Source organism: Danio rerio, chromosome 3, assembly GCF_049306965.1.
Source record: "Danio rerio strain Tuebingen ecotype United States chromosome 3, GRCz12tu, whole genome shotgun sequence".
Classification (NCBI taxonomy): domain Eukaryota; kingdom Metazoa; phylum Chordata; class Actinopteri; order Cypriniformes; family Danionidae; genus Danio; species Danio rerio.
Genome location: NC_133178.1, coordinates 50,787,821 through 50,800,575, shown reverse-complemented (window position 1 = coordinate 50,800,575; position 12,755 = coordinate 50,787,821). Strand labels below are relative to the sequence as shown.

Below are 12,755 nucleotides of genomic sequence, written 5' to 3'. Positions count from 1 at the left end.
CACAGGAGAGGGCAAATTCATCAGCAGGATAGCGCTCCTTCTCATACTACTCATACACCTCTACATCAAAGTTCCTGAAAGCAAAGAAGGTCAAAGTGTTCCAGAATTGCCCAGCCCAATCACCAGACATGAACATTATTAAGCATGTCTGGGGTAAGATGACGGAGGAGGCATTGAAGATAAATCCAGAGAATCCTGATAAACTCCGGGAGTCCTGTAATATGCATTCTTTGCCATTCCAGATGACTTTATTATAGTCATTGCAGGAATGTATATATGCAGGTGTCCAAGCTCATGGGAGTCATACACAATTAATGCTTTTTCCACTGCACCATGACTTTATATTCTAATCTATACTGTACATAATTTCTCTTTTGTGACAAGACTTTTGTTTAAGCAATGTCAAACCCTACTGTCCAATTTTTTTTAATTATTTTTTTTATTTAAAATCAAGGTACGATCATATTATACCTTGATCATATGAAAAATCAAGTCTATATCATTGTTGTGTAAATGTAGCCCCAAATGTACCATTTTAAGCAAAATTTAACAAACAAGTACAAGTCCATGTACAAACTAATACAAGCGATTTTATAAGTGGTTTCATATACAAATTTTGATGCATGCGCAGATGTTTCAACAATTCTAATACATAATCGACAATCATTATAATATCCAATCAGCATTAGGCCAAACCCTTATGAATACCAAAATTGTCCTACCTCCATAATTTCACGACATTAGCATCCCTCCACCACTCTGACACCTCACCTCTTAAACAAGAGGGAGCATTTTAGGGCCAGGCTAGACACTTCACTTGAACCCCAACATCTTTCACTTTCCTGACAAGGGGAATAATACGAGTCGGGGTGTCTTTTCCGAGCTCAGAGTCCTCTTTCTTGGACAGCACTCCAAATATGCTTTATTCTTTCAATTATCTGTAAATGTAAACTCGTTAGCGTAGTCAAAAAAATGCTTTAAAAAAGACAATTTAATATCATTGAGAAAAGCACATTAAACTAAGATAGGAGAACATGCTTGAAACACATTTTTATTGAAAACAAGAGGCATTTTTATCTCCCAAAAGGAAACTAACAGAACTTGGAAATTTACAAGTAAAATTGGCAACCTTACATTTGGCCCGCCATCCCATCTGAGAAGAAATAAAATGAAGGTTGCAGCAAATGTCTTCAACAGAGATTGTCATTTTAATCTAATGTAACCTTTTGTTTGTTTGTTTGTTTGTTTGTTTGTTTGTTTGTTTGTTTGTTTGTTTGTTTGTTGAGCTACAAAAAAATAAACTGAAATGAAATAAAATGTTTCAATTAAATGTCGTGAATCAGATTTCTAAAAAGGGAAATACTGTCACTTAAAGATAGAGGACAATACACAAAACATCAACGAGCAAATCAAGGCAAAGGCAGGTTCAGCCTGACTTGTGTATTTAGCATTGAACACCATTGTGTTATAATAAACGATTGTTTATTTTAGTGTAAGAAGTTCATTATAAAATGTAAAATAAACAAGATAATTATTAATATGATTGAAGCTTTTTATATTTATTTTATCAATATTAATAAATGAGGAAACTGCTATGGCAGCTTTAATTTTATAGCTTGGTGTGTTTACCTTCAGTTCACCCTTCTCAATAAAGTTTGATGTTTGGTTCTTCATAAGAAAAAGTTTGGCCACCCCTGGTAAAGATCTTCTACTGTTCCTCTGTTCTAGTACATTTTAAAACAGTGTATTTAAAATTAAGAGTTCGACAAATATTACCTTACAATATTCAGATATCACTTATTATAATTATTAAATAACAAATCAAAATATTTTTGGCTGTATTAATTGTGAAAACAGGAAATACATCACTGCATGATTCATAGATTATATCCACATACAGTAAAACACAGTAGAAGTGCTGGTGCACATAGTGGCAGCACCTGTGCTCCTTGTTTGCACTGAAAGAGGGTGAGAGACTGACATGAGGGCCTCTGGGCTGGTGGTACAAAACTAGGCCAGTCCCAAGATACAAATAAGCCCCCAGATTGAGTTTTAAAGCATGCAAGTCAGAGTCAGGGGAGAGGTGTTGTGATAGGCTGAACCTCAGTATAGCCAAACCCATTTAGTATGCCTGAGTCTATTTACTGACTAAAAGACAACCAAAGCATAGCAATAATGGATAACGCTACACAGAAAATACCCTATGGCTGCTTGTCATTGGCCATTCAAATCACTGAACTTTTAGAATGAAGCAAAGTCTGGGATGTAGATATCAATTTCGAAACACAAGCTTGAAATGTAAAGATGAAATAAAGACTTAAATCACAATTTTGTTTTATTATTTTGCATTCCAAGTCAGGTTGTCTTATTAAAAAAACTACATTCAGGCAATTCAAAATGCACTACGGTAAATTATCTCATTCACATTGTGAGTATTTTACAAGAAACAAACACCCAATAAACAGTTGTGATCCTGTGAGAACAGATGAATCTAGAAAGCACAGTCTAATTCACCATCAGGGACCGAGTCCAGAAAGTATCTTAAAAAAAGATCCTCCCTCCTACTAACGAATTGTAATTCCTCAAGGCCTCAAGGTTTATATATAAAGGGAACTCCACGATCTGACCTGCATCGTTACAGCTAAAATCACCTATACGGTAAGAAGCGTGTCTTTTATTGTCTTTTTTAAGAATTGTTTTTATTGTGTTAAAATAGTTATATCTTAAGCCTTTTGCAATACCGTTTTTTTCTTTTTTTTTTTTTGCAACACCTAATTTTTGCTTGCCTGTTGATAATATCATATATTTACTTTTGTATAGATGATGCTACTGTTTTTACAGAATGTTTTTGTTGTCATATTGGATGCTTTAGATTATCTTTAAATAATATATACATTTTTTCATAATATTATTGTTGTATATCAGTTGTTTTGGCTACATTCAGGATTACAGCAATTTAAGTTACAAAGTAAGGAATAACTTGGACTGTAGAACATTATTGGCAATTCTTTATACAGGTTTTATTGTCAAAATTACAAAATTTACAAGATTAAAATTTAAAGTACTCATTATTTGGGAAGAGTAAACAAGAAAACTGACTCTGAATGATTCTGATTTATATTTATGCTTACAAAGCAAAAACCTCAGAATTTTCTATGAATAAAAATATTTTTATTAAATCATGTCTTATTTCAAGCTAAAGATGGAAAAGTCGATTGACATAGAGAGCTTACAGAGAGACATCAGGGACTTGCTCAGGGTCACAAGGGCCCCTTCTAGAGTCCCCGTGGACCTGAGATACAGAGAAAAGCATGACAAGCACGCATGAAGTTCAATATCCCTGCAGGCTTAACTGGGTGGTGCTTTCCATAAGATCTGCTATAAAGAAGACAGATATGAGCCACAGATGTTCATTACTCCTCTGCATATTTTAGAGTAGATAACTATAAGAAAAATTTGTGTTTAATACTTATCTTTATTTCTATAGCTATTTTACAATATAGATTGTGTCAAAGCAGCTTAGAAGCTCTAGAAAATTGAAGCTCTGTCAGTCTTGTTTTCAGAGTTGAAGTTCAGATAGTTCAATTTAATGTGTTTTGTTTTTCACTGTTGAAAGTCCAAACACTGAAGAGCAAATCCATTGATGCGCAGCTCCACGAGTGCCAAACCAAGCAAGCCAGTGGCTACAGTGGTGAGAAACAAAACTTCACCAATTGACCAATTGGGAAAAAGAACCCTGAGAGAAACCAGACTCACTTGGGCACTTAATTAAATTCGTTAATTAAAAGACAAGCTGAAATTGAGTTTCATTGCCATTCAGCACTCATTCTGTCTCTCATAATCCATTCAAAATCTATTTACTATTTGCAAATTCTGGGTCTTTTTGGAACTAAAGGATAGATTTTTTTAAATTATTTAAAACCGTCTTAATTTTATTGTTTTTTTTAACTATCTTATATTTTATTTGATCAACAATTATCATCAACGAATGTTAATTGTTTTAGATTTTACATTTTCAGTATTTCATTATATTTTACATTGATGAGATATTATATCTAAATGTATTAATGTACAGTTAAAATCCTTAAACCTCCTTTGATTTTTTTTTCTTTTTTAAATATTTCCCAAAAACAGAGCTCAGTACTAAGTATTATTTATTTAAAACTGATGTCCATAGGTATATGAAGAGTTTAGATGCAAAAACCTCTAAAAGCCAATTCATATTTTTGTCAAAAATTTGTATTTTTCTCCAACTCCTGTGTGTAGGCTCAGTACTTTTACTTTTATAGTGACAAATAAGTTCTTTACATTGCTTTAAAGTAATATTACTGAACACAAACAATTTGAGGCTGAGATACAGTGCTCAGCATACATACGTACACCCCTCTAATCTATCTTTTAAATTAATATTTTTTATAGGAAACTATACAATATTATATTTGTGCATAAACATTAGATTGGTCAGTACTGTAGTACACCGAAATTTATGATATGGTAAAATATTAAATAAAAATTTTAAAAAAGAGAAAAAAATCAAGAGAAGCAAAAACATTAAATACATTAACTTGTATTATCTTTCAATTTCTAAATATCTTTGGTGACTAAAACATTATTTTAATAAATATATATTTGTTTAAAACATCTGTTTTGTTTAAATGCACCAAACATTGCCGATATTCACTGAGATATGGAGTAAAATGTTCATTTTCAAAATGGAGTGTTCTCAATTATGCTGAGCAATGTAAATGCTCATTTTAGGAGAACATTTCAGATGGCATTTAGAAATGTATATATCTGATCTCGTAATATAATGGTAAGCAATTTAATTTTAAAAAGTATACACTGTAAATTAAATCAGTAGTTTTATGGTTTATTTCCGGCAGATGGGGTGCCAGAAAAAAAACTAAAATAATGAACATTAAATTACATACATTTTCTTTAAATTTGAATGTCAGGTAAATTTCTGTTATTCAACTTCTTTTATTTTACAGTCAATTCCTATAATTTAACTGTCATTTTTTTTTTTTTTTTGGCACCCCAGCTGCCAGAAAAAAACCGTAAAATTACAGATTTTTTTACAGTGTAGTTGCAGGTAACATATTTAAAGTATATTAATATTCCAATACTTGATTAATAAGAGCATATAATCACATTAAATTAATATTTTGTTTCTACAATTGAATCTGATTTACTGTACTTTTACATTCATACAACAGAATTGACTTTGATGTTGGACATTGTAAATAGTGTTTGCTGCAGATGCCACTGCCTCACATACAGTGTAGTCTATATGCTTATATATCTTCGCTGAGGAACCAGGCGGAACTGGTGTCTTGATGGAAGTCCCTCTTGACAGGTGTTTCTGCACAGATGTGTTCCTGTGCGCTTGTGTTTGTGCTGTGACTGCGCTCCTCTGGGTGAAACATCCTCAGGGAGAAGATCCTTTATGCCTGTTTGTGGAAGCTCATGTATTGTTAAATCACAGAATGTGACATGATCCACAAAATTCATGCTTTGAGCAGCCTAAAACCAAATGCTGTTGCTCAGACTTTGGGTTTGCCTCGTAATGTCCCTGTGTTTCGGTGTGACTGTCTAAAGCCTATTCAATAAAACACAATTCTTATAAATGGAAAAGAAAATAAGTTATACCTCTGAGCTAATTTTTACCTAATTACATTTTTTCCTTCGTATATTTCTGAAAGTTTGTCACAGAAAACCATGACTAGTGAACACTAAATCCAATTATCCATTAATTCCATGGAAAACCCCATCCAAGATCATGTGACTGAGGTCCTTTGTAAATCTCTTTTCCTTTTATTTTTATGAGAATCGTTCTGCTGTAATTTTAAATCATAAAGATGACTTTGGTATGTAGGCAAATCTTGAGTTTGAGAGATTGTTTAGATCTTTTTTGGGTCACACTTTATTTTGGTGGTCCATTTGTTGAATTTAAGTTACATTGCATTTACATGCCAATAATTTTCATTAGATTATAAGTAGACTGTTAGGTTGGGGTTTGGGTTAGAGTGAGTTGACATGCTTTTGCAAATTTTCTTATAGTCAGTTAAATGTCTGTTGAAGAAGCAGTATCAACAGATATTAAGCAGACAGTCTACTAATACACAAATGGACCATAAAAATAAAGTGTTACCTTTTTTGAGACTGAAGAATAAACTAGTCCATTAATTTCTATCAATTTAATCGAATTGTCATTTTGTCACAAATATCTGTTTGAGAGACAAAAAAAAAAAAAAAAACTAAATTAACTAAATTAATACAGGCTCCTGGGCCCGGTTTTTCAAAAGGTTTAATCCTGTTTTTGCGATCCGTGATCACGTAATCCAGTTTACTTTTTGAGACAGTTTTTCAAAGTAACATTGGATTGGATCAATCTGATCTGGATAAGAACTTTTCAGGATCACTAAATCTGGATAACCAGTGCTCAAACAGGATAGGACATCACAATGTAGAACTATAGATATGTAAAGAGTAGAATAGCATGGGGTCAATATAACTTTATTTTTATTTGAAATGAAAACTAAGAAAATTTAATAAATATTAAAATAATAATAATAATAATAAATAACAAGAAAAACAAGAAAAATAACACCCTGTCCTCTTTAGGCAGTCCGCTCATTTGAGACCTACAACACTGTACATTGAGGATATTTATAGTAAGTTTTAAATATAGATGTAAATAAAAAAAGACTTAATGTCAAAAACTCCACAATAAGTTCAGACTTCCTCATCTGATGTGGAGAGACCAGCTTGTCTGAGCGTAGCCATTAGGAGGCGGATCTCAAGTCATTGGCCTTGGTTTGCTGCAGTTTGGTCAGAGTCAGTTGTTCCTCTGCCAGATGAAGCTGTGCTTCTGCCCTTTTCAGCCTCTTTTTGCAATTGTTGAAAGTAATTTTAAAAATAAGTGATTGCAATTCTTTGCATTTTTGGGGGGGGTATTCTGTAATCACTGCATGCATCACTAATAAATATTCTAAAAAGAAAAATATTTTCCATTGTGATGAATATATATATCAATTAGTGGAAGAATAGAATGTGTTGTTTTTGGTCAATTTTGAAAGCTGTTTTCTTCTTTGCTTTAGGCTTATACTGAAAGGCTGAATTCATTAAAGCCTACATAATCATTGTAGCCTGACGGATGAACAAATACAATTAAAACCTTATGAATAAATAGGATATCTTGTAAGATACTGGCTGATCCAAATATAGTATTATTTTATAGATTTTTAAATTTTTCATTACATTTTGGCCATGAAATCCACGCTGAATCCACCCTTCTAATGGGATCAGTTTAATCCAGATTTTTTGGATCAAAGTGATTAAAATCCTACAAAAAAGGTCTGAAAAACCCAAAGTAAAGGTTTGATCCGGATCAAAACCAAGATTGAATTTTGCAATCTAATCCAATTATGTTTAAACGCTTTTTCTTTTAAAAACCCATTTTCAAGATTTGATCCAATCCGCAATCCAAAATCCTAGTGGATTACTTTTGAAAAACCAGGCCCTTCACTGGACCTTCAGAACAGAGATTAAAAACCCCTGTTCTACAAACAGTCTACACTTTTGACAGCTGCTAGGCAACCATTCCATTTTTTGGTACGAAGCTAAAGAAGCTATTTAATTAGCATTTTTGTGAAACACTGCTACATACACCATTTATAAAAACAACAAATCCTGTTAAGCCATGGGTTAATGTGAATAACAGTGCTTATGGTGTCTAACATTGCCTCTTAACTCTTATGAACTCATTGTAGAACTTGTTTTTAGTTGGATTATTGCCCTAATTTAACTTTAAGCAGTCAATACATCTCATGTATGTTTATATTTTTGAGTGAGGTTTGTTTCCAATTTTGCACTTTGAAAAGGCCATGCTGTTTGTTATTTGCTTGGTCAGTGTGCTGGTGGGTTTTGGAAGTGTTATGGTTGTCAGCTCTAAGGCACTTGATTTCACATGATTGCACTTCACTTGATTGAATTGTCATTATCAGTGGCTATCAGCTGATAGATATGGGCCAGTGGGGGGCTTCTGCTCCTACTGGTAGGCTCAGAAGGCTGTTATCAGCCATCCATATGGTTAGTTAGCTATACTTATAGAGAAGACTCCATAACCAGATGATTTTACATTAATGTTAAGGGTTTCCTTAAAAATAATTACATAAGCATACAAAAGTCTTGTCAATTGGAATACATTTAAAACTTATGAGCTGACATTTTAACAAGTTCCCTATAATAAATAATTTCTGCATTTTTACCCTAGAATCTCATTTCAAGTCATCAGACATCATGGACCGTCGACTACAACTCGACACAAGATTCAGCTACATCTTCAGAAGCAACCTGCGCTCCTCTAACCTGACGACAGATTCAGTCAACACAACGCACCACTTCAGCGTGTTTGATGGCTGTGAGAAAATGGTGGCTGGTGTCGTTTTTGACCTGGCTATTCAATGCTTCAACGTGATCATAGGAATCCCTGCCAACACAATGGTCATCGCAAACCTAATAAACACTCGCAAAGAGCCTTCAACTTCTGACATCTTCCTGGGCTGCCTGGCTTTCATGGATGCCTACTTTGGATTCATGACGATCATAGCATTCCTTAATTTCTACCTTTGGACGAGTCCTTTGGGTTATAAGGCGATGAAGTTCTCATATGGCGTGAAGGACACCAGTGGGCCGCTCTTCCTCTCCTGCGTCTGTCTAGATCGATTTATAGCCGTCCTTTTTCCCATTGCATTTGGACAGTTGAAGGACATCAAATACAGGATCGGTCTGTCCATTGTGGTTTTTTTGCTCACTTTTGCGTACGCTGCAGCCAAATCCGTTGGTGGTCTCCCTAACTTTGAGAAGGTTTTCACTGGTGAAGTCCTGTTTGCTTTCACCTGGATGGTGGTGTGTAACATGGCCATCATGTTAGCCTTGAAACGCTCAAGAGGCTCTGGTAAAGATGAGATGCATCCAATGAAAAGAAAAGCTTTTAAGATGGTGCTATCGATCTTGATCATCATAGTGAGCAACTATCTCCCTCCGGTTGCTCTGTTCCCCTTTGAAGACCATTATCAACGTGAAGTCTTCATTTGCTATGTGCAGCCAGTATGTTTTGCCTTTCTAAACATCAGCAGCACTATCCAGCCCTTAACCTACTTGTTTCGCTTAGAGAAAGTACCCTTCCTGCCTGAATCATGTGTGCAGAAGTTTTGCTGGAAGAAACAAGACAAACCCACAAAGCAATGACTTCTGCACAGGTCAGAAATAAAATCATTAAACTAAAAAACTCGAACATTTACTGTAAAGTACCCTGGTAGCAAAGAATTCTGGCCCAGATTTGGCAAAAGGCAGGCATTCATCCGGCAATGGCATACAGTATGTGGGCCAAACATGGCCCGGGTTTGGCAGAGGTGGCACCGTTTTTAAGGCGGCACACAAGATTTGGCCCAGATGAAAAATGTAATATTTGGCCCAGATTTAAAAATTTGATAAGTGGGCCATGTGAGTTTGGCCAGTCTTGACCCACATTTAAAATACACTAAAATCATTTTTGAGTAAAGAAAAAAAAAATTCTACCAATCGGGTCACTTTGAGAAAAAGCGTGCCCATAGTGTGCCTAAAGTGCATCACTCCATGGGTTTATCAATTTCATTGCAATCGTGACAAACCAACCTTTCTGGCCCAGTTCAGGCCCAGTTATCAGTTATTATATACTTGGCTGAGACTTGGCCCAGATATGGTCTGTGTTTGGCCCTTGTCTGGAAGCCAGATTTGGTCCAGTCATGTACCGTAATTCACTGCAGCATGTGGGCCAAGCAAAACCTGATTGTGTGGGCCAGAGCTGGGCCAGAGAAATTTTGCTATGTGGGTAGCAGCATTATTTTTTTGTAGATATGGCATTTAAAATATCTGTAAATATGTAGAGACCTAAATCTATCTTAAATTGGACTTGTTGAATATTTGTTACTAACGACTAATGTAATATACATTACTTTCAAGCATAAATGTTACTTTTTTGTAGGCCTTGAGACAAATAAAACAAGAAAATTCATTAAAGAGTTGTGGCGCCATCATGTGTTACAGACGTGAAAACAGGGAAAGAAGTTGTTTGTTATTTATTTATTCATGTATTTTTAAGTAATCAGCTCTGTAAAAAACACACACACACACACACACATATATATATATATATATATATATATATATATATATATATATATATATATATATATATATATATATATATATATATATATATATATATATATTCCGAGGTGTTACTTTTATTTTTCTTCTATTCTTCCTTAAATGCTAGCGCCTATTGTGTAAGTATTTGTATCCCCCCAGAAAATTTAGAGATGAAACATGCTTCAATTTGAGTCACCATACTTGACCAAGTTGTTTTTGTAGGTTGTTGCACACGCTGCTTGTCTATCAGAGGGAAGGAAGGCAGCTGGGTGGAAACAGTCAACATTTAATTCAATTCATGTTTATTTATATAGCGCTTTTACAATGTAGATTGTGTCAAAGCAGCTTAAAATAGAAGTTTTTGTAAATTTATACTGTGTCAGTTCAGTTTTCAGAGTTGAATTTCAGTTTAGTTTAGTTCAGTGTGGTTTAAATGCAGTGGTGTAAAGTAACTACAAACACTCAAACTACTCTAATTAAGTAGTTTTTTTCCAGGAATTGCAATTTACTTAGCAGTTTTAAAAATGTGTACTTTTAATTTTAGTTGAGTACATTTGTAGTGCTGTATTGGTACTTTTACTCCACTACACTGCAAATTTTAGATAGTAGATTTAACTACCTTGGAGTTAAAATTAACACTCCCTCAGAGTTTATATGGGAACCACTATAAGTGTTAAAAATAACACTTTTGAAAGTGTTAACATTGTCAACACCAAGAGAGTGTTAATTAACAAACTCTTATTGTGTAAAATATCTGTTAAATTTCCGAAAAAATACCAGCAGCTGTGGTTGCCAGAATCTTTCTGTGAAAAACATGGAAGTTTTATATAACTGTATAAATTTACAAAAATTAATCATATTTCATGAACTAACACATTGTTTATTTTACGAAATCATAGCTTAGTGCACAAAAATGTAAAGTCTTTAGATGCAATAATGTTTTCATGTGTGATTGCTAGTATATTTTGACTGCATTAGTAACTACACAGTTACCTTTAAACAAAAGAAGATGCAGCATAACATTAGATTTTCTCAGTTCATCTTGGACTTGAACAGAGACGCTATTATCCTCCACAATGGTGACACAAAAACCATTTTGCTGTTTTTCTTTCTTTTTTTTTTCATTTTTAGATTTTACGGAAAAATACCAGCAGCTATGGTCGCCAGTAATCTGCTGTTTTTAACATTCATAAATTTAGTTTACAGAATATTTCTGTTAAAAGCACATTCAACAGTCTGTATTTTTTTCGATCTCACACTGCAAATTTTAGATTTGGTAGATTTAACTACCTTAGAGTTAAAACTAACACTCCCTCAGTGTTTATATGGGAACCACTATAAGTGTTAAAATAACATTTTTGAAAGTGTTAAATTTTTTAACACCCAGAGTGTTAATTAGCAAATTCTTATTGTGTAAAATATCTGTTAAATGTATGTCAAAATACTGGCAGCAGTGGTTGCCAGAAATCTGCTGTTTTCAACATTTTAGATTCGTAAATTCAGTTTCCAGAATATTTCTGTTAAAAACAAATCCCATTGTCTGTATTTTTCATTCGAACACACTTCAGCCTTAAATTCCAGAGCAAAATCCTCACTAGTGTCCTGACTATAGAGGGCTGAACACTCAGACAGTGATGAAGTTAATGAGACAATTAAGTGTCTAATTAAAGGAGGATTGAGAATTGTTGATGAACAACTGTTAGCAAGCAGAATCACTGAAGGACAGAAAAACACAAGCCAAAACCAAAGATGAAATCAACTGAGAAAAAAAAAAACTCTAAATAAAATAATAATCAATAAAAATAAAACAAATTACACAATAAAAAATGTTATTTTTCAACATCTTTAAAAAAACTCATCAAATTAAACAACTTATCATGGAGCTTCACCTATTACTGACCTTTGACTTGATTTCTGTCATGTGAACAAAAGCTCTTAATGAAATTTCCGTTGTTCATTTGAAGTCACCATGATGGAGGACAGAGTCTGCTTTAGTCAGGCTCTTCAACTTCTTCCTATAAATGTCTTTTATTTTGGCTGCTATAGATAGTGTTATTCACACTATTTATACATATAGCATGGAAAGCTGAAAGAAAATTAAAGTGTCAGTCTGAAGAGATTATTAATGATAACATAGCCATCCTTTCCTGCTTGTTTTCTAATTCAATATCATATTAGTTATGTGTGAGAAATAAATAATATATATAAATGAAACCACTGAAGCTCCAATAAAATAAAAACAATATTTACAATGAGAATGTTTGATCTATGGCAGAACTCAAAAACACACAGACATCAATAATTAATCTTTGAATCTCAATGATGGTGACAAATAAATAAAAAAATAAAAATCAAGTAAAAAAAAACACTCTACTGAAATATCACCTCCCAAAAACAACACAAAATAAAGGAAAAGAAAGAGATTGTAAGAACATAAAGCTGCATAATTTATTCATGCTGCAATGCATGCTGGGAGCTTTGTACTATGCTGGCACCCAGCATGCATTGCGGCACGAACCATGCAGCTTTTTTTTTTTTTTTTAAGCAACCACGGTTGAGGT

At 33.7% G+C, this 12,755-nt stretch overlaps 1 protein-coding gene across 1 annotated transcript; it reads left to right on the top strand.

Moving 5' to 3' along the window:
* Positions 1 to 2,633: 2,633 nt before the first annotated feature.
* On the top strand, positions 2,634 to 9,395 carry LOC103910320 (mas-related G-protein coupled receptor member X1-like). The gene is made up of 2 exons (NM_001386511.1): positions 2,634 to 2,658; positions 8,276 to 9,395. The coding sequence occupies exon 2, from the start codon at positions 8,302 to 8,304 to the stop codon at positions 9,250 to 9,252; it is 951 nt and encodes a 316-aa protein (NP_001373440.1). The 5' UTR covers positions 2,634 to 2,658; positions 8,276 to 8,301; the 3' UTR covers positions 9,253 to 9,395.
* The last annotated feature ends 3,360 nt before the right edge of the window (positions 9,396 to 12,755 follow it).